Genomic DNA, 21227 nt, shown 5'->3' on the forward strand with positions numbered 1-21227 from the left:
TTGTGACAAAATTTAATCAGCCTCGTAACGAGTTCCGAAGATGCCTTCTTCGATTGCCTTAATTTCTGTGACGGTCATCATATTAGATTAACTAATTCCCTCTTGTCAAGGATCTGCACACTTACGGAGAGTCAAGTGGGTAGAATGGAACCTGCATAACGCAAGGTTACCTGTAGGTCATCAAGGAGTTGAGCTAAACCAAAATTCCCTCCCACTTTAATAGGCCGCGGACAACTCACCCATCATATACCACAGCCCCGGAACACCGAGGCCTTTCCACGTCCCGTTTAGCTCCCCCTCTTTATCAAGACCCCATATCGGCTTGCATTTTTTGGCGACTTCTTCCCCACAGACCCTGGCGACGTGCTCCTTACAGTCCCCAAGTCTGGGTGACAAACAAATTAGTGGGTGGTAAATCGAAGAGATTAGTAGATAGTAGATTACCCGGTGGCGAATATCACCACATCGGCCGCTAATTCTGTTCCATTTTCAAACTTGAGGCCAGTCTCCGTGAAGTGAGAAATTTGGCTATCTGATTTTAGCTTGATTTTTCCGTCTGCGATAAGCTTGCTTGCGCCAGTATCTTTTTGCAAAAAATCATGTGAGCATTATTCTTATGATAAGTAGTAAGGCAGGACACACCAAGGTAGTAGCCTCCAGCCTTGCTCCAGGCTAGAAGTCCGAATCCGGTATCTAGAATGCCCATATTGGTCCGGAATCCGACCTTGTGCAGGGAGTCGAGAAGGTCCCTAGTTCGGCGTGTTAGAAGAAGCTTATGATATACTATACTCGATGAGCATACTTATCCAGATCCGCTATCTGTTTTGCAGCTCGCTGGTTCAGACCAACAGCCATATGGTGTGGGAAAGACGCAGACATGCGATCCACAATATCGGCGGGAGGCCCGCCTTCACAGTATCCTCCTAATAAAACGTTAGCACAAGGCCTAGAAGGAGTAAAGGACAAAGTTCGCCTTTAAAAATGACATCCCATCCATTCTTTGTAGTCATGATATAGGTGGAACCGCGTTGAAACATTGTCACGTCTAGAACAGTGGATGTAAAGCAAAACGAAGAGAACGGATTCAACACGATGGCTTACCGACACCATGGTCGTAGTAATCCACGGCAATATCATGAGCTAAATATCAAAGGATGAGTCCAATCACTACGGGGCCAAATATTTAAAGCCTAATGACCTGAGGTACAAGCGCCTACAATTATCACCTTCTTTCCTGCGTGATCCAAAGCACGCTTGTGCTGACTCGAATGGAGAATCTGTCCCTTGAATGTGTCCTATATGATGCCAAAATTAATGAATTTGGTAGTTCAATGCTCAAACGAAATTTCACTAACCATTCCCGGGTACACGGGTGTGTTTGGGGTAGGACCACTCAATCCCGTACAGAATACGATGTGATTCACTACTAGCTTCCTCTCGGTACCATCCTGGCGTTTAATCGTCACCTTCCATTTATTGGTACTCGGGTCTTGAACAGTTTCCGTAATATTAGCCGATGTCCAAACATTCAATTCCATTGCATCTGCATAGAACTCCAGCCAATTTGCAAGCTGCGAAAATACATTGAGAAAATGAAATTCACATTCAGAACAAAAGTACTTTTTTAGCTGGAGCGTAAACTGGCCAAGTCGCAGGGAATCTGGCATGATGTCAGCGCTGGCAGGAACAGAAATAGAACGGTCCAAAACACCGACGGTATAAATGGCATGTGATCATACCCTGAGCAAAAAAAACAGGTAAACCCCATGACTCTACGTGCCTGTACCATGAGAGACTCACAGACTGGGTCATGTAAGCATAATGCTTCATATCTGTTTCGCCAATTGTCGCCAACCCTTGGGTTCTTGTCAATGATTAACGCCGACACGTCTAAAACCTTGAGCCTAGCTGCCACTTCCAGTCCACTTTGTCCTGCCCCGATAATGAGGACAGTGGGGTCTTTGTCCAAAAATTCCACTTCGCGCTGGCGCTCTGACTCCCACCTTCCATGATTGGGGTCCTGATCCCTCAAGGGACCTGACTTTTCAGGGAAGCCCGTCAAATTCTCCAGGTTCGTGAATACAACATGCGCCTTCCACTCTCCATTTGGGGTGGGAACCAATCGAGCAATGCCGGATGCTCCACCGACGCCGGTCATGAAATCGAACATAAGGCTTATCCACACCAGATCTGGGTAGGGCTGCTGCAGGCCTACGAGTTCTTGACGGATCTTGAAGTCGTGCAGCTTCGACAATCCGAGGCGGTCAGTGAGGAACTTGGAAATTTTTTGTTTGCCTGAAAAGGTACGCAAATTCCAGGTTAGAGCGAGCATGTCGCGCCAAAAGGCGTCAGGGAGGAGTAGAGAGATTATCGCGTCGACATCGCCTTGAGTCGCAGCCGCGGAGAACGAAGCCAACCAATCATTGGCAATCTTTTTGGCATCTACGTCTAGTGAGACGGACGAAACACCAAGGTGGTCGAGCGTGGGGAGCGGTGCAGCAGGGAAGTCAGTTGCCATGCTTGAATTGTATGTACCAACCAAGAAGAAGAGGGTGTAGAAAAAGCAGGGTTCGCCTTTTGTACTTGGGAAGATATTGCCCTGGGAATTCTTGCAGTCGGGTGAAGATTCTTCGGGAATCGTTCGATGCATTGGATTGATAGAACGTGTGGCGGTAGGCCGAAGATCACTTGAAGATTACAGATACCCCATGAGGATTCTGATGCATTAAATTCTGACATTTTTGTATAATCAGGAAGAGATAGCTGAGTTGCACATCGTCCACAGAGTATAGGCAAACATTGTACCGTAAATGAATCGTAATTTAAGTTCAACGCTAGCAATCAGTAAATTGAATCATCTTTACCAAAAATGTATTTACCTTTATTATTAATATACCTGTTCCTTGGGAAATATTAAGGAAATGATATCACGGTGGCGGGGTGAAGCCGCAAGCGGTTCTAATATAAGAGATTTTCTGCGGGTATGCTAGAGTAAGCACAAGTGCCTGACTTTCAAGACTGCTGGAACTGACACTACATTGCTAGAACACCATAGAGAAGGTTCCATAACTGGATACAAAGCAAATTGGAACCAACGTTAGTTCGGCATATACCGTTGGGTGTAATTGAGGTTCACTTTAAGAACCCACCTGTCACCCAATCTCCCCACATTGCCCTGTTTCTACACCTCCAATGTCGCCATCAGCCAACTCAACCCTGCTCGAATGGAGCGTCCGAGTTCGATGCGATGAACACGAAATTGGTGGAAGCCTCTCAGTTTTCATCTTCCTCTCCAACACCGTCCCCCCAAACCCCGATGAATGGCTATTTGAGCGGAGTTTCGCAGGGACATTTGACCTCTTCACCTCTTCCTCCTATGGGCAAGCAAGAGGGCAGGCATCTGGCGAAGCATATGCAACGAACATCGCCAAGGGTTTCATTCACATAAATCGAAAGTACCTCGAGCTTACCCGACAGAGCTCGCTCGAACCCGAAATTGTAGTCCCGTATCTGAAGCAACACCTTAGTTGGGGTGTCAGAAAGGCAAGTCCATGACCAATCAGCCCCAGGTACTAACACTGACCTGCTTACTATTATGACAGGCGGACGGAAAGGTTGTGCAACTGGAACGTTTCACATCCCTTGAAGTGACCGTGCTATGTACCCCGCTCGAGCTCCCTATCGGTGCAGACTACCCTATAGAAGGTGAACCAAAGGTCTATCCTGAAATCACGCGGGGCCGATTAGGTGGTGACAAAAGTGGTGCCTGAAAGCCCACGGTTTGCGCACAGAGGCCATTGGAACTGTAATTGAAAAATGTAACTATAACAGACAGGTTGAGTCACTATGAACCTTACCTCAATTGGTCGATATGTGAGTATAGGAGCATTTATTGATTAAGTGGGTGTATTTGAATAGGAGATAGACTCAGGGGATCTATTAAGAAACGCATAAATGGCTCGATTCCAATATCAAAATGCAATAAAATAGTAGACGCACCAGATTGACATTCCGAACACGGCCTGGAGCTTCGCATCCCTCCCAAGAAAGTTTGTTGTCTTTTTTCCAAAGGCAAATGTAACATTAAGAACCTAAGATGATGGAGCTAGAGGTACATAAATTTACGCTTTAAAAGACAAAAAATGCATACTCACTCCTGAAAAAACCCCTGACGCCTAATGCTTGGATTCAGGCCTATGGACTTGACATTCCAAACGTGTAGCGCCTTCTGAAAGATAGCCAGGTAGTGTTGCCAATGAGGCTGAGATTTAAATGTCTCTTCGTCGATTCTTGTCGTATTTGGTTTTTATGTAGAATCACTGTTGGGGTCAAGGCCAACAAAAATCGTGCAACGTACTTTCGGATACTGCCGCAGACATGCTTAGTCATGAGACACACCAGTGACCATGGCACACCAACACGCTTTCGGCATGTTCGGCATCCTATTTGTGGCAAGAATCCCCTTTTTTCTCCTCCCAGAATGTGGATAAACATTTTCTGGAGGATTCTTTTGGCGACGGTAAGTTCGGTGTTATGGCTGACTTCTGACGGGTACAGCTTGACAAAGTTTGCCCGTCCTATCCAGGGTAGTATGCTTTGCGCTGTAGGGTTACTCGGGTGGTGGTCAATGAAATTATATTTAGTAGCAATCAAGGGCAAACCCTGCATTCCTGTCGTAAAACGTGTATCTATATATAATGTTTTCAATGAACAGAGATTTCATTTCCATCATATATCAATTTTGAAAGGTGTCATTCCTTATCAAAACGACGGGATTTGTCTCTGCTGAATTTCTTTATCAACGACCTTTACCATAACGCGTACTAAATCGGTCCTATGGTCTCAACACTTTTCAAGTCATCTAAAATGCCTCAAGAGCACTTTAGAGTTCCGTTATTGTCATCTGTAGAGGACCCGCAAATGGCAGCGTCGCCCGAGCAGCACATTTGTGTCTGTGATGCATGCGGCCAAACTATCCAAAAGGCTGAATTTCAAAGAGGCAACAATATGTGGCTCCAGTGGACTATCATCGTGTGCCTCTTGTGCACGATATTTAACTGTCTAGTCTCCATCGACATTTCACCTCCAAAGTTTAATCGTTTTATCCCTGCAATCCACAAAGGGCAATACAATAGCCTCAAACGACCTTCACCATTCATCGGTCTCGAGAAAATTCAGACGTCAACATCACCAAGAACTCTCATTAACTATCCGCAAGTTATCGCACAGATTGACGCGAGCAATCCTCGTAGGATATTTGATGACGACCCCAAGCGGTATATGTCCTTTACTGGTTATGTGTCCCCTGAAGATCGAAGAGTAATGGTGTCTCCTTCGGTAAGCAATTTAAAAATCATATTTGCTTTTTCTGACCAACAGGCGATTTAGATATCTACAATTGTGCAATTTCGGGCAATCGACTTTGGGATGGAAAAGTGCGAACTAAAATTGCTGATTCCTGCTAACAGGAACTCTTCATCTGGTCTCCCATTCCTTCTGTCAATACATCGCCTAGAAACAACTCAGCCGATAAATACGAAAGAGCTATCCTTCCACAATTCCCCACGTCGACTTACAGCGGTCGCCAACCTGGAATTTTTCCCCAATACCGGTGTAGCATGGCAAAGAACTTTCCACTGTGCCTGGGATGACATCTTAACCTTTGACATTGGCTGTTCGGATGAGGTTGGGTTTCAGTCAGATGCTTGCTCGCTGGAATGGTGGCAAAACAAAGAGGAAGACAAACCTACCCAAGGTAACGTTGGATTTGACAACTTTCTGTGGCCTGACTCACACAATTTCAGGGATCTTTATGGTGCAGCATTCTACTGTGTAGCTGGTTCTCGAGTTAGCATCTCCCTATTATTCTTTATATTCCTTTGTCGTCTTTATCCATTGTAATAGTACGCTCCATAGTGTGGTACGAAAACATACAGAAGGGCCATTAAATTAGATGTTAATCATGAAGTTATAATACCAGTATCTAGCTAAAGTTGTATCGAGAAGGACAATGCTAATGTGAAGCTACATGTGTGACCAGGTCATTGGAAGAAATTGATGTAGATAGCCAAGAACAGAACCAACTGTCACTGGTTCCGACCCCGACTCGGGGAAATAGCAGCACCTTCCTTTAAGTCGCGGATCATAACAGCGCAGCAATTTCTGTCGTCGTCGTCAGGTCGGACTTGACTCACAGCGTATCTTGAGCGAAAGCCGGGGATATGTTTATCAATCAATTGCATGCCAGTAAATTGACCCCTGTCAGTAATCAGTATAAAATCTATTAATAGCGTTCAATTCCATAATTCCAACCACTGCCTGGAGTCATCCCAGCGCTGATCGATGTCACCAAACACTATCTCCCAGTTGATACACACTGATTCGGGTCCAATTGGATCCGTATCAAAGTTTCGCTTCATGAAATCGCCCATCTCCAAAGTATCTGAAGCCGAACAGAGCAACGTTTGACGCAAATATTGGAAGCAATGATTAACGTGTTCCAGCGTTGCGATCGCGTCAGTCCTGTCTTGAAGAGCGCGCTGGAGTTGAAAGATGCAGTGAAACTGATGGTAGAATGTAAACAGGAGAGCCCGTTTATGCTCTCCTAGGTGTATCCTCCCCATTCCCTTTGGCTGGTCGGTCAGAGTACGCCAGAACGCTGCTTCATTTTTGTCCGTGGAGTTGAACCTTGGCCAAATGCTCTCCTGGTACGTCAAGGAAGCATAGGATATAGGAAGCGATGGGTGAACAAATGGAAAATCGGCTCCGATGTATGAATAAGGTTCTGGGTCATGGTTAATTCAAGAACTCGAGTAAAAGAGCACAGTATGCGTACCTTTTTTGTCTCGGGATACCAACGTCTTTGCGCCATTCCAAAATGCTAAGGACACATTAAACAGTGCTATTGCAGCGAGGAGTGATTTTGCTCGTGTGGAAATCATAGTGGAATGAGAAGAAATGAAAGGCTGTGTGACCTTTATGGTTAGAGGCGTTATATATATTAGTTGCCCGTCATCTTCTCGTAGAGTCTCATCTTTTCTGATGTCATCCTTCCGCCTCAAGCTGTCCTTTCGTTCTCTCCTCCTAGCTATTCTCATACCGATCTCCATAATTCTGGTCTGTATGCGTAGTTTAGCTACGCAACATTTTGACCTTCCGGATTCTGTCACTAGTGCTTCAACTTCTGCCTGTGCGATATTTCAACACTGATAAAATCCGTCTTAGATAACTTCCTACTCAAAGATCGAGGGACGCCTGTAGCAATGCTCCTTCAAGGACGAACTTCCCACTACCGTATAGACGAACCTGACGCCAATGAAGAATACAGTCGTCTTCTACCTTCCGGGGGTCATCTGGTCCACTACCCAGACAGCGACGGCAACATGAAGGAGTATACGGTCACAATATTTCATCAATTGAAATGTTTGAACATCGTTCGGGAAGCATATCTTAACGATGCGTCGCAGCCTATTTCAAGATTCACGAGACACTGTATGACGTACCTTCGGCAAAGCCTTCTATGCAACTTGAATATCGGTTTAGAAAATACGGTAAATGCGGCAGCCAGTGTGTCTCGGACCTACAATGCTCTATGCTTTGATTGGACCAAAGTCTACGCCGAAGCTGAGAAGAACTATCAGAACACACGTGGTCAATCCACTCAATAGAAGGTAGGTGTTGATTGACTTAATCATGAAAGTTTATTGAATTTGTTGTTCAAGGCCAAAGGTGGCATTTCATCACCACCGAAGATATTTTTGCAAGAATATTTTGACATAAATATGATCCCCAATACAACCTTGATTAAAATCATGTAATAACGGAACAGAGTCAGATACACGCTGGAAAGGTGTCTCTTTTGACATTGAAATATCGGCCGAATATCTCACATGCATTAAGTTCTATTGAATCGTAAAGGGTTTAACCCAAATGGGTGGCACAAATTTATGTTCATGTGTTAACTCCATCACGCTCCCGCCATCGATAGGTGTCCGTGTTGTCAATGGATATCCGCTAAAACGAAAGTGAATAACGAATTCTCGATCCTTACCTTTCTAACCACAACCACAAGCTTCGTATCCATCTGAATTGCCTTCCAAATGTCTTTGGATCCCAGTTGGCGGCCGCAGGAGGATGCGGGTACAATACTGAGCGAACGAGCGTGGCTTGCAGGGATCATCCTATCTGCTGTTGCCTATGGAATCGTCTTCACACTGTTCATTATGTCCTTTCTCCAGTTGATACGTACCATCAACCGCCGGAATTTTGCTTCCAGAGTTGCATTGCTGGTGTATATCTTCTTGATATTCCTCCTGGGCACGTTAATTATTGGATCTGGAGCAAAAATGACTCAAATGAGCTTCATCGACTATCGAATGATTCCAGGCGGTCCAGGTATGAATTAAGTCTCTCAGAGAACCATATATTTACGAGCTTACCTATTGTATCCAAATCAGCCGCATTCGAAGAGGTGGAATTCTCAGCCTTACCTGCTACCTGAACCCATCACATACTGGAAACTGCCAGGTGGGCAGTATATATCTAGCCTGGCAGTTTCCAGTTGCCACATTTGATGCATTCGCCGCGTCTGAGCACGTGCTGGGCAGCTGCACCAAACAATGCGTCAATACGCATGCCGGCCGTTCGGAATACTGTACCCGACCCTGAATATGGCCATTTCGGAATGTTCTTCAAATTGCGAGCGCCTTGCCAAACCGTTTGCTACAACTTTTTTTGAAAAACGTCGGCGTACATCTTAACTTTAACATATAAAATTTTCAGATTTTTTGAGTGTTTTGAGGAAGGGCAATGAATATTTTCCTACCGAAACCCCAAAATGTGGCTTTACACGGCAACCAGCCAGGCGTGGGAATCTTGGCATTATTGACCGCAGTCGATGCTCGCGATAAGGATTCTCACCTTTTCTACGCAGTCATCATCAACGTTCTTGCTCCCTCGTCCATTTAACACCAATCGGCTAAAGGTAACACTTTGTTTGTACATTTTTCATATGAAATAGCCACTATTTACGAGTTTTACGTCTAGGATACCGTCTTGCACCAACATCTTCAAGGTTGATAAGTGGTGGGTCAGCTGCCTCAACCGTTGGGGGCTCAGCTTGAGCATCGTTGTTGTTGCGAAGAGATGTTGGATTTGGTTGATGATGGGCTGGTGGAGGCTGAGGTTCTTCAGGTGCGATGTATACAATCATCCTTATCCTTTTCCACTCTTCATCAAAAGCCACTGTTGCCAGTCCCTGATCCGAATCAGCATCATCATCAATGTGAGTCTCAGTAACAGCTCGTCTGGTCACCCTTTTCCTGCCCCCTCCCCTTCCACGTATATGAACTTGTGCTCGGACTTTTGCTGCAGCTATTTCTTCAGCCCGCTTTACCTTTTCTGCAGCCTTTTCTGCAGCCTTTGCCTCTCGCTCCTTTTTCTTTTTCTCTTTCTCTACTTCCTTTTCAGTATCTCGCCTCTGCTTCTCTGCCTCTCGCTCTGCTCGCTTTGAAGCCTGTTCTGCCATTCTAACCTCTAGTGCAGCCTCCTTCTCCGCATCATCAATTGCCTTCCGCCTTGCCTTTAGTATTTTATTTGCTTCTTTTAACATTGCTTTCCAGCCCTGTCGCCACTCAGCCTCTGCAAGTTCATCGAGGTTCTCGGTACTAGTCATATGGCGGGGATTTGATGATGAGTAAGTCTTCTTTCTAGTAGTATCCCGGTGATATAAGAGTTGTCGGAGGCGCTCATTCTCCTTTACCATAATTGTTTTTGTTGCATGGTCCCGTTCGATTTGGATTTGCATATCATCGAGTAGTTTTCGCAGTTGTGATATTTGTAATCGTAGTTCAGGGCGTCCGGCCGTATGAGAGAGTGAAGGAGGTAATCCAATTAAGCGATATCGACTCGAAACAGATGATGCTGAAGACATAGTTGAGAGTATAGTAGGTGCCGCCTCAGACTGTGTGCCTATACTGTGCTCACTTGGTGTAGACTGTGTTGCATCTGATGTAGTGTCTGATTAATTGTATGTAAAAAAATGATACATTGACTTACCTGGCACAATCTCGAGAAGTGGAGTAAGATCAGATGTAATGGGTAGAGCAGCCTGAGTTGTTGTGTTTTTGGATGGCTCGTATGCTTCTAATGGAATAATTCCCGGATTGATAGGCCAGATGCCGGTTTTTGCAAATGCAGAAATAATTGTAGACCGTTTGAATGCCTTTTCTCGTGCAGTGTGGTAATGTCGGAGAAAGTTAAACTTGGTAACAGGAATGCCGTCGCGTGTTAACCGGTTTACCAGTGATTTCCAGCTATTGGATAACGGGCTGAAAGCACCAACATCACAAGGCTGCAACACATGGGTAGTATGGGAAGGGAGGCAAACAATGACAATCTTGTTCCGTTCTGCAAAGCGGCAAAGCTTGAAAGTGCAGTGTGAGTTGTGACCATCAAGTATAAGCAACCGGTACCCTCCAGATGTGTTGCGCTCTTCTGATTTTGGATGAAAATCCCGCTCTAGCCACATGCTTCCAAGCTCTTTATCAGTCCACCCATTTTCTGAAATAGATAAACTGTATTAAATGTATAAAATATCTGAGTTTGCATTATATACAATATAACAGAAAGTCTACCTAGCGTTAGATGGATTATCCTTTCCCCATTCCAATATACGCCGCTTTGCTTGATAGATAACTGATGGCGAAAGTGATGTGCCATCAGCACAAATGGTTTCAATAATAGTCACCATTTCACGGTTCCCATTTTCAACTTGTTGTATATTTTTCTGTGTTTTGTCAACAATTGCAGAAACAGCTTTTCCAACGCCAAGTTGTATTCCTTTTTCATCTGAGTTATAGATGTTGCTTGGTATGATATCATATTCCTAAATCAAGGAGATCTTTGAATTATGTCATATCTAGGGATGATATTTTTACATGCCTCGATTAGATCTTTGATCATCACAAAAAACTCTCCAACAACTGTCGGATTCAAAGAGCGGGCCCGACATTCCTCAAGTGCAGAGGTTTTTTTGATTTTAAGATCAGTATGTCGTTCCAAAAACTTCCGGGGCCAGTTGATACCAATTTTCTGTTGTGATATTTCCTGAAAAATAGTACAGTATAAGTAACAGATTACCAATCACAGCACATACAATATAACAAAATAGCACTTACTGAAGCATATTCCCGAAGCATGTCCTGAGTTACAGGAAACCCCCGTCGTCCTAATGTCTTTGCCCAATCAACTAGAATACTTTCTTCGGCATCTGAAAGTGCACGTTCGCCTGCATGTGCATCACGTTTGGTTTTGACTCCATTTAGCCGATTAGTCAACATTCCACGCTTGACACTGTAAATGCGACACGCCTCCCGGATTGACAGTGTATGCTGACCATTAGACTTTAAAGGTGAGGACATAATGGCTTGAATAGCTTCTTGAATCCGATTTTCCACAGTATTATTGATAAGATCTGGGATGTCATCATTGGTAGAATCATGTGGAAAAACAGGAGAGGTTGTAGACATTCTGTGAGTAGTTGAGGAAGAAAAGCGAGTACAGCTGATTTCTAGTAGCTACTGACAGTGTATCCTACTTAGTTATTATATACTAGGGGTGGAATTAAAGGAGGACATACTTCGGACTTTTTATGGCATTTTGCATGATTCTTCCACTTTTCCGAGTGCTATAACTTGGTGAGATGGTGGTTCTATCATTCAAAAATTGGTATTCAATGTCATAGGACATTGCAAAACACAAACGCGCCTTCAGTTTCTGCCGATCTTTAGCCGTTCTGAAGAACTTCTTTCAATGTTGAAGGTGTTCAAAATTAGCTACTTTTTACTGATTGTCATATTTCAAGCCTAAAAAAATCGCAAAAAATAAGAGAAGCGAGATTGTGGTACCTTGAAGTGTTATCACTGTAGATCAAGTCATTGTTTGCCGCAATTTTTCCTCATCTTCTCCGAATACTGCATACAATATGCATATGTTTAAATAGGCAAATCAGTCAAGTCATGCACTTAATTTCCAATTCTCGGAATATTCTCTGGAGATATCTACTTGGAATCGAATGTATATTATAGCCAGGGTTATATATGACCGACGTATACTGTTTTTGTGTCTGCTCAGCGCAGTTGTTGTGTTTGACCAAGTCGATAATTATGGATCAGACATGAGAATGATTAGCAAATCAATGGTGATGGTGAAATCTCACGGTGTATTGGCAAGATTGTGGCAGCAATAATTACTGCCTTGCTCTAAAAGTTTCTTACGTGGTGTAGAAGTACCACAAGAGCAGTAATACACAAAAAGATTGAAAGAAATTGCTATACAACTCGTCAAAATTGCTCAGTGGCCATTTTCCGGGGTTGGCCGGTTTCAGGGTCGGGTACAGTAGCGTTGCTCGTCGTTGGGGCCGCCGTTCGGGCTGAAAAAAATACGGGTCGGTAGCCAGCAGCGCCTAGAATGCGGCGGCGTTGTTTGCGCAGGGTTTGGGGGTGGTGGCGGGATGGATTGGTCGGGGTGGGTTTGGATGACGCGGGGGAATTAAATGCGCGCCTTCCCGATTGGGATGTTCGCGGGTGCAGTAGCCGTGTGCCCACCGCCCTTGCTGGTCTGGACCGCACACAGCCTCCTGATGATCACTCATCAGTGATGCAAGTATATTTTTAGACGCAATCTCGGCCCACCCCTGCCCACCCTGGTCTGGGCCTGGCACTGCCTCTGTGCCCACCCTGGTCTGGGCCTGGCACTGCCTCTGATGATCATTCATCAGTGATGCAGGCGTATTTTTAGACGCGATGGATGGTTCCTGTCTATCCCAGCTTGGCAGCATCATCCGCCCCCCACTGGATCCATTTGGCTTGCGGCTCTCGCCTATCACACCACATGCCCAGGCTCCTCCAGGCTCTCGGTATCCGGCCTCAGAAAACCGGGTATGCATTTCAACTTTGCAGTGCAACACAGTAGGTTGGTTACAATGTTCTTCAGTAGTTGTCGTAGCTGTAATGTACACAGATACGTGGATATGTTTAGTAGAGATTTTTTAAAACAAGACATTAATTATTGTGTTGCTTTAAGTCATTAATTCTATCTCTTATTGTAACAGAATGGTGCACTCCAGACTATGAAGATAAATGCATTTTAGGCATGGCAATACAAAAAAACCTACAAGCAAGCCTAATGTCCATCGTACTAAGTACTACTTGCGCTTGCCACACCCGCCGTCTCATTTCCTAAACTCGCCGCAGAATCAGTCACGTCTGGAATCACGTTGCCCTGGGCGTCAATACGACGTCCATATTTATCAATAGGGTTTCCTTGCTCATCTTCGTAGTGCCACCTAATTACATTGTGAGTAACATCCCAGCAGTGGACATGAAGTATGACTTACGATGGTTTAACTCGCTTTTTTGGAGGCGCTGGTGTTGTTGACGGTTGGGGTTGAGCCTTGCGCTTCGGCCGTTCCACAGGTGGAGCAGACGTCGTTGACTTCTTGGCACCCTTGGCCTTCTTCTTCCCAGATTTCTTGGCCACTGGTGGATTGTTAGGTGACGCGGTCGAGGGCTCAGACGTATCAATAGAATTTTCTGCAGGCGCTACCTGCAAAGGGGCACCGCTTTGCAAGGAAGTCGGGGCAACTGAGGGAGAGGGAGATTGTGCACGAGGTATGGTGGCAGGCGGCGCAGCAGCGGAGGTAGCAACAGGCACCGTCTGCACTATTGGTCCCGCTTGATTCGACGGTTGCTCGGCATTGCGAATAACATCCGGAACATCCGGCACTGATACGGAGCTTGATGCAGTGGGAATGCGAGCCGGAGACCTGGTGAAAACGGGAGAGACGGCGCGCGACACGCACGGAGACGCCTGAGGAGATTCTGGCAGAGGATCGAAAGGAAATGGATTTTCGGCATCACCTTGACGTGTGTTGTCATTGACTCTTGCGCTTGTGCTTGCAGACTCATGTTCTGGAAGAACCTCCGGCGCCATTAGATTTTCTGTTTCTGCCGAGACTCCGGTTGGCGGTACTCTGAAAGCTATACCGTGTACTGACGTGCTTTCATTTTCATTCTGAAGCAAAGCGGCGGCAGGTACCAACCCGTCCATATCATCCTTTGGGAGCGCGCGAGACCTGCATTCTTCCGGAGCTGATCCAGTATCAATAAAACATAATAAAAAGAGGAACAATAGACACGTACTGTAACACTTGTGTAAAAAGGTACCAAACAACGGAATCATATAGTTTTTAAACTTATGACGTTCGGTCTGACCGAGATTCATTTTTATGTCACCGGGGGTCTCGCCGGAATGCATCCTGATTCCTATGTCAATGTTTACAGTCTACAAAAAAAAACAAGCTGCCAACTCACGTTATCACACTTAAATCGCCACCTTTTGCAGGCTCTGGACCTCCTGCAACTAGCATTAACTTCCAGCCAGTTGTCTCGCTTGCAATGTCCAAAATCGGTTCCATGACTTTAACCAGACTGTTGATTGCTCTAAAGCCGTAATGTACGTCATTAGTAAAATAAGCGCCGGCAATGAAATTAAAGCACGCACCGTTGTCTATCTGCAGGGCTCTTTGACGGCGACCACGAAGCTTTATATGCCGCTATTGCTTCAGCATGGTCTTCTTCACTTTTCCTGTGCCACGCTTCTTGCTCAGTTTTTGACAGTTCCGCAAACATTTCCCTCGCAATCCTATCACGATCTGCGGCCTTGTTGGATTTTTTCATTGGTTCTCCTCTGGCAAGCGCGCGCGCAACCTCAGCCTCGTATCGATCATCGATGGCATTACGCTGGGACTTGCGCCATGTGTTGACGTCTGACTTCATGCGTGGGCGTGATGTGTCTTTCCCAGCAAGCTTCTGCAGTAAGCTCAATAGTGTGCTCTCGCTGAGCTTCTTGGGATGGTGCTCTTTATTATATTGATAGACAAACCATCGCTTTATTTGCTAAAGAAAATTAGGCGGTAAGTAGGGTACAAATCAGTGTTCAGATAAGCTCACGTACTCCAGAGATTGCTTCTCGCCGAGAGTTTCTGGCTTTGACCTCTGCCACAACCTTGGAGAACTCCTCTTCCGACATCGTTTCGCGGTTTGGCTCTGGCACATCAGGTTCCGGGGCGTCATCATCCACTGCGCGCAGAGATTCCTCCGTCGGCTCATAGTCCGCAGGCATTGTCAACGGAAATCGTTTGAAGAAACGCCGGTTGATGTTCATTAGCGTCTCTCCGACATGGTTGGCCTCGACAGCTTTCGCATACTCTTCTTTCTGAGTCATCAAAAAGTCTTTGCGAGCGCCTTTAAAAGCTCCAGGGTTAGGCATCTAAGTTCTTAGTGAGTACATATACAAATATTTAAATCATGTTATGTTTGTTTGAGAACATACAGTTTGTAGAATGAGGGAGACTTGGACGTCAAAATTTATGCTTCTAGGCAGGAAGTTTTGGTTGAAAACACAGCCTACTAACACGGTCATTTCGTTAGCGCAATTCGCAATGCCTTTGAATCAAACCAAACCACTGGAGTTGTGAGTCGGAAATCATATTAGGCATGAATGCCAAGTTTACATTTACAATTTGAATGATACCCTAGAGCGCTAGTGTTCACTAGGTTATGTACAGTCAAACCAAGTCAGCACGTCGACAAACCAGCTTGGAGTTCGGATGTTTTTATATATTTTATCTTTCTAATTTTTGATCACTAACAGAAACTTTAAAAGCAGATTTTCGTGAAGCATTCCGACCGACAAAAAATGTCGTCAGACTCCCCTCCTCCTACCTCAGACCCGCCCAACGCGTCAGCCGCTGCTGCTACGCCCTCTTCATTGTCGGCCTCTACTCCGACTACACAATCTGCGGCGCACCCCTCTGCAACGCCATCTTCGTCGTCGGCCCCCACTCCGACCACACAGTCTGCAACACACCCCTCTGCAACGGCCCCCAGTGCAGCTGCAGCACCACCGGCACAGCCTGCGCCTCCTTCTGCCCACGCGGCTTCCTCCCTGGTTTCGGTCCCTCGTGATAACGGCAACGCCGGTGCGTTGCCGTTTTTTGGTGTCAATTTCTCTTCGTCTCGCGCCCCACGTCCATCGGAGCTGCTTCAACCAGCGATCACAATTCTGGTGGTGACTATCGGATACATTGTTGGGCTGTTTGACCGTGCAGAGTAAGCAGCTGTTGAATTTTATAAAAAAAAATAACCTACTGATGTGATCTTCTAGTCAAATAGATATGAATCTCTTGCTTCGTGTTCCCGGATACGCTATCCGCCAATTTTTTTCGTGGAGTGAAGCCGTTGCCTATTACACGGAGAGATACCTTGCAGGGGATGTACACATCGTTCCCCCTTCGCCATCCACGTCGACCGGTCTTTCCTCTGGCTCGTCCCCAGCTCCACCTCCTCCTGCACATGTGTCTGTCCCAGTGCCGCCACCTCCTATTACTGCGCGCCAAGCACTATCAACGTCTCGTGATCCCACGGCTGTACGTCGAACCGCCGCACCAGCTATTGCACCCGTACGGGCGCCTGAAGATCCTAATGCCCGATATGGGAGTGAGTTCAACCCAATTCCTGTTGGCATGGGCGATGCTCTGACCCGCCGTGCTGTTCGTCTGGCCCGACTTGCAGATAATGTGCCGTCGCCGTCGTCTTCTACCCCACCGTCCAACTCCAAGACATCATCTGTGTCTACCGCGCCTTCGAAGTCCAAGGGCAAAGCTCCTGCTTCTGTATCGCAGACTTCAAACTCCAAGGGAAAAAACAAGCGGCCTGCTTCGTCTACCGGATTTCGAGTTCCAAAGGAGAAGCTAATCAAAATGAACGGCAGCAATTGGTATTGCGACCCACAGGATCCTGAGAACTACATATGGCATTCACGAGCGTCTCCTGACCGCAACTCCCCATCTAGCGCCCCCCCACCCTCTTATTCTGATTTGCCCCCTGCCACCATTACTGGAAACTCTGAATCAGCTGCAGGTTCCAGCTCTGCCACGGGTTCCAGGTCTTCGCGGGCTTCTACAAACTCGGCAAACAATCGTACCCGGTGGAGAGGTAACCCTGACTCTCCTCCTTGGCCCAACCCACCCTTGGTATCACGTCAGGGGGAAGGTAGCTCTGCGTCATGGAATGACCTGTCCTCAGCCTCTCAGGATGCAGATTCTCAGCGTCTCACTCAACACCAGCAACGGATTTTGTCTGCAGCAGCAGCAGCACGACGTCAGCGTCAATCATTGGTTGGATCTTCTCAGGACTCTGCGACTATCGGTAACTCTCAGACCCTTGAACAATCTGTGTTATTCACATGTGATGCGGATTTCTTCAATCATGGAGCTTCCCACCCGTCCTTATCTTCTCTCATGGCATCAGCCGACTCAGGTACTTCTGCTCCTCCTGGCTCTGAAGAAACACCAGAAATGCCCCAGGACGATGACGATGAAGATATGATGTAAGGCAAAGGTGTATTTTGCAAAGGGTATGCTGTAGGGGACGTATCTCACAACTTAGTTTACACTGGTACTTTACCAAGCTTTTTTTATTTCAATTTCATATGAGATTGGCTGGCTCTTTGGGGTGTGATTGTTGCTCAATGCACGTGAAAAACATTCAGATATTGATAAAAATGTAAAATGAAATTTTACTGAACCAAATCAGTGAACAGGCGAACCACCTCGGTAAGAGTTGCGTCCATGCAAACTGATCCATTCCTCCTCAGTAATGCCATGAGCCAGCGCGCTCAGGCGTATCCATTCTTCCTCCTCATCCGGGTCCTCCTCTTCTTCCTTTGGAGGGTTTTGTTTTTTCCTACGTAGATAGTTTGTATACTAATGACTTTGACAATAAAATAAAACATACCTGTAGTAAATTTTGGCCTTAACCTTCAACGTGAAACGGTTTCGTTCACGATATCTAGCCTGGGCCTCACGATGCTTCTGTCTGCTCAAAGCAAGCTCGTTGTCAGGCAGACTCTTGCGACTGATGGTCATGAATGAGGTTAGGTTGTAACATAGTATGCGCACGTTGGACATACCGTTGATAACGCTCTTGCGATTTCCGTCGCTCGCGTTTGCAGTTGCTAAGAAAGTTAAGTTTGCGTGTAGTTAAGTTTGCGTAGGTTGATTGCGTTGACAGAGACCTACGTACGCCTCATAGTAAGCACGTCTCCGTCTGAGATACATCTCACGGTTTACAGTTTTGATTGCTTTTGAAGCGCGTTGGCGTGCCATTAATACACGTAGGGCAGAGTATAACGGTGTTTGATAAAGAGGCGATCACAATGTTTTGAAGTCAGGCAAGGCTTGAACGGCAAGGCTAGAACAAATACTTACCTAAAAAGGTATGAACCGAGGCGGGTCAAGTGTAGTTCACACAAAGAAAATTCTTTTGCACAACATTGCGTGCGGCTTTCAGAGAATTGAAAAATACCATAAATAATCTAAAATACGTTTGAAGACGTTTCTGAAAAAAAAATTTTTTTGGTGTATCCAAAGTGCATTATGAGGACGTACGTACATACGTGGATTGTGTGCAGTGTTCGAAATATCACCATTTTTGTAACTACACTAATGCTCTAATTTTTTGACAAATCAATTCTCCCAAAGATTCTCTGTCTTTAGACACTGTATTCATAGCGTTAGAGTCACAATTAAGCATTATACGAGGCAAAAACCATCAAACCGAGATCACCATAAACATCACCCGAGATCACCATACGTTAGCCTGCTTTTACACTACTCCAGCAATTCTCATCTCATTCCTTTAATTTTTATCTTGGACTGATTTGATTCACATCTGCTATATCAGGAAGTATCTAATGAATGTAACTATGCAGTGGTTTTGGCATTATTTGACGTAGATAACAGAGACAATCCCAACTTCCATCGTGTTGCGTTAGCTTCCTCGTCTTGCGCACGTTGCTCTCGAGTCAGCTTCGCCAAATAACGCTCACGCGTCATGAAGTTATTCTCTACCCATCGAAAGATTCCGCCCGCTGTGTACTGCGCGAATGAATAGCGACGTTCTGTTTCCTTGATGGGCACGTTGGAATGTGTAATCAGGGCTGAGGGGAATAAAATGGTGCACCCAGGTGGGAACTCGATGACAATCTTAAGCTCCCATAATATCAAATGGCCTCCTGCTGTGTAGTCGAAGTCTCCCAGGGCGGTTACGGCGCACCAGCCAAACGCAAGGTTTGCGAAATCCTTGTGCTGGAAGCAGGTTGTCCATGGGCCAAAATTATACGACACAGCACTAAAGATGCTGTCAGGGAAGATGCGACGGAGCTTGGGGTGCTTGGAATGTAGTTTTGAAAGCGTTGTGGCATAGTACTGATAGAGCTGGTTTGCCCACGTATACATGACAGCTGCCAATACGTTTTCAGTGCGCGCAGTTGTCCAAAATGAGGAGAAACTTACATGATGCGAAACTGGAGAATCTCTGGAACGGTTCCATTGCGTTTAACTCGGCCAGGACTTCGGCGTTTGGCTTGGAATTCTTAACGTTGCCCGGCATTTTTCGACCACCTCCGTGTGATACGCCACAATTGAGAGAAATGAAGGCTCCTCGACGATGAGTTTCGTCCTCGATTGGGATGCAACACCGATCGCGTCGAGCCTCAATGGCAGCAGAGGCCTGGCGCTGAAGATCTTGCCAGTAGGGGTCGTTAGGGTGGTTTGCAATTACCCCAATGACATGGTTACTCGCATCGACAATCGGAGTAGATTCGCTGTAAGATCGAAGGCGTATTCGAGACTGGGGACTAGTTGAAACGAAAAAAAAAACTTACCCTGTGTGCTTGATCAACCGGAACTTGTATTCGGACTGCTCTCCCACCAGATCTTCCAACGTATACGCCCTATCCGACGTAGGCCCTTGGTTCAAGGCTATGTAACCCGTGCTGGAAACAGGGATGTTTTCCGTTTGAAGGTCGCAGTGCGCCGGAGCCGATTTGTCAATGAGTTTGCTGTGGGCCCGAGCGCGAACATACGCGTCGGCCGCCTTGGATTCTTTCTGACGTTTTTTTGCCCGGGTGTTGTTGGCCGCCTTATTTCTTTTGACAACTCGTTTTTGCTGGCCTTCAGTGAGAGGGCGCTCCAGGGGTGTTGATGCGTAGGTAGTGGAGGCGATGGGGGTGTGAATACGAGGTGCTCGAAGATCAAACCCCGGGTCTTGTAATGCCGCCACAATGTGACCGGGGAGATCGAAAAACGCCTGCAACAGGGACGTGTGCATCCTACGGTTTACGCGAGTTGTGAAGAGTTAGCTATGGGTAAGCGGTTGGGGCACAAAGGGTTTAAACCTCAGTGTATGTCCGTGCCCGAACATTCCTGAGGAAAACACCGCCTTTCGCAGTCCAACAGTGTATGTCCGTGCCCGAACATTCCTGTTTTCTTGCCAGAGGGAGGGTGTGGAAACAAAGGGGGAAGGAAAGAGTGCTTGAAGACTTACCTTTCACGTTCAAATGTTGGTTGAGATCTAAGCGAGTTGGATTGACGATGACGACAAAGATTAATGAATATTTCCCACGAGCGCGTGACTGCACTCAATGATTCCGAGTAGACCCTGAATAATGGTGAGTTGTCAATGCAAGCTTTTTACCTTTAACGCATAACCTTAATATGTCAAACTCTGACAGGCCCTCTAAGCAATCACGCACTGGTCATTCATCATATCACGACACTGTGCCCAGCTTGAATAGGCACGATGTCATCCACGTCAGCGAAGGGACAATTCGAAATATAGGAGGAGTTTTTCGAGCAACTCGCAGATTTGAGTCGCCTCAACGTGTCGCTGGAACTTGGGAGCAAGTCACGTCTTGGGAACCGCCGGATGACGAAGAATATGCTTTAAATCCCGACGGGGATTTTTACAATACCGTCGTAGATCAGGAGGTGGTGGCCGAGGATGGCACAAAAGACACTGTAAAAAGACAACAGAGCAAGGTTTCGGTAAGAAATGAGTACGTTATGACAGCAGTAGACGCTAAAACCATGCATAGAAACGGCCTCACGTAGTTTGGAAAGAGACCCACCGTGAAACATATCTGGAAGAGATTCTTCGCTGGGCCGGGCGCGGTGACTTCCGCCATGCTACACAGTGTCCAGACTGCCTTGTACGAGGAGTAACGCCCGAGACTCCTGAATTCAGGTGTCGCGAATGCTTTTCGCCTGACCTCGTATGCCAGGCCTGCTGTGTGAAACGCCACAGATTACATCCCTTTCACCG

The 21227-nt window shown here is 46.2% G+C and overlaps 10 protein-coding genes across 10 annotated transcripts; 5 read left to right on the top strand and 5 right to left on the bottom strand.

Annotated features, from left to right (window-relative positions):
* Positions 1-12: 12 nt before the first annotated feature.
* On the bottom strand, positions 13-2518 carry JR316_0001620 (Indole-3-pyruvate monooxygenase YUCCA1; the record flags this gene model as incomplete). The annotated part of the gene is made up of 12 exons (XM_047887422.1): positions 13-65; positions 126-170; positions 240-385; positions 445-583; positions 643-749; positions 803-923; positions 1102-1140; positions 1199-1295; positions 1356-1571; positions 1621-1660; positions 1716-1740; positions 1801-2518. 12 exons carry the CDS (start codon positions 2516-2518, stop codon positions 13-15), a joined length of 1746 nt encoding a protein of 581 aa, XP_047752345.1.
* A 674-nt stretch (positions 2519-3192) lies between these two features.
* JR316_0001621 (Tyrosinase) lies at positions 3193-3770 on the top strand (the record flags this gene model as incomplete). Its single annotated transcript, XM_047887423.1, has 2 exons — positions 3193-3534; positions 3603-3770. The coding sequence occupies 2 exons, from the start codon at positions 3193-3195 to the stop codon at positions 3768-3770; spliced, it is 510 nt and encodes a 169-aa protein (XP_047752346.1).
* A 1096-nt stretch (positions 3771-4866) lies between these two features.
* On the top strand, positions 4867-5836 carry JR316_0001622 (uncharacterized protein; the record flags this gene model as incomplete). Its single annotated transcript, XM_047887424.1, has 3 exons — positions 4867-5337; positions 5389-5755; positions 5805-5836. 3 exons carry the CDS (start codon positions 4867-4869, stop codon positions 5834-5836), a joined length of 870 nt encoding a protein of 289 aa, XP_047752347.1.
* Positions 5837-6293: 457 nt separating this feature from the next.
* JR316_0001623 (Oxidase ustYa) lies at positions 6294-6941 on the bottom strand (the record flags this gene model as incomplete). The annotated part of the gene is made up of 2 exons (XM_047887425.1): positions 6294-6784; positions 6836-6941. 2 exons carry the CDS (start codon positions 6939-6941, stop codon positions 6294-6296), a joined length of 597 nt encoding a protein of 198 aa, XP_047752348.1.
* A 181-nt stretch (positions 6942-7122) lies between these two features.
* On the top strand, positions 7123-7667 carry JR316_0001624 (uncharacterized protein; the record flags this gene model as incomplete). Its single annotated transcript, XM_047887426.1, has 2 exons — positions 7123-7171; positions 7225-7667. The coding sequence occupies 2 exons, from the start codon at positions 7123-7125 to the stop codon at positions 7665-7667; spliced, it is 492 nt and encodes a 163-aa protein (XP_047752349.1).
* Positions 7668-12463: 4796 nt separating this feature from the next.
* Positions 12464-15483, bottom strand: JR316_0001625 (uncharacterized protein; the record flags this gene model as incomplete). Its single annotated transcript, XM_047887427.1, has 8 exons — positions 12464-13005; positions 13206-13345; positions 13397-14150; positions 14202-14317; positions 14373-14501; positions 14563-14957; positions 15016-15330; positions 15394-15483. The coding sequence occupies 8 exons, from the start codon at positions 15481-15483 to the stop codon at positions 12464-12466; spliced, it is 2481 nt and encodes an 826-aa protein (XP_047752350.1).
* Positions 15484-15759: 276 nt separating this feature from the next.
* On the top strand, positions 15760-17455 carry JR316_0001626 (uncharacterized protein; the record flags this gene model as incomplete). Its single annotated transcript, XM_047887428.1, has 2 exons — positions 15760-16172; positions 16228-17455. The coding sequence occupies 2 exons, from the start codon at positions 15760-15762 to the stop codon at positions 17453-17455; spliced, it is 1641 nt and encodes a 546-aa protein (XP_047752351.1).
* Positions 17456-17653: 198 nt separating this feature from the next.
* Positions 17654-18229, bottom strand: JR316_0001627 (uncharacterized protein; the record flags this gene model as incomplete). The annotated part of the gene is made up of 4 exons (XM_047887429.1): positions 17654-17807; positions 17859-17978; positions 18034-18078; positions 18147-18229. The coding sequence occupies 4 exons, from the start codon at positions 18227-18229 to the stop codon at positions 17654-17656; spliced, it is 402 nt and encodes a 133-aa protein (XP_047752352.1).
* Positions 18230-18826: 597 nt separating this feature from the next.
* JR316_0001628 (uncharacterized protein) lies at positions 18827-20234 on the bottom strand (the record flags this gene model as incomplete). The annotated part of the gene is made up of 3 exons (XM_047887430.1): positions 18827-19365; positions 19418-19728; positions 19789-20234. The coding sequence occupies 3 exons, from the start codon at positions 20232-20234 to the stop codon at positions 18827-18829; spliced, it is 1296 nt and encodes a 431-aa protein (XP_047752353.1).
* Positions 20235-20620: 386 nt separating this feature from the next.
* Positions 20621-21127, top strand: JR316_0001629 (uncharacterized protein; the record flags this gene model as incomplete). Its single annotated transcript, XM_047887431.1, has 2 exons — positions 20621-20950; positions 21017-21127. 2 exons carry the CDS (start codon positions 20621-20623, stop codon positions 21125-21127), a joined length of 441 nt encoding a protein of 146 aa, XP_047752354.1.
* Positions 21128-21227: the final 100 nt, after the last annotated feature.

This window comes from Psilocybe cubensis, chromosome 2 (assembly GCF_017499595.1).
Source record: "Psilocybe cubensis strain MGC-MH-2018 chromosome 2, whole genome shotgun sequence".
In the NCBI taxonomy this organism is placed as follows: domain Eukaryota; kingdom Fungi; phylum Basidiomycota; class Agaricomycetes; order Agaricales; family Agrocybaceae; genus Psilocybe; species Psilocybe cubensis.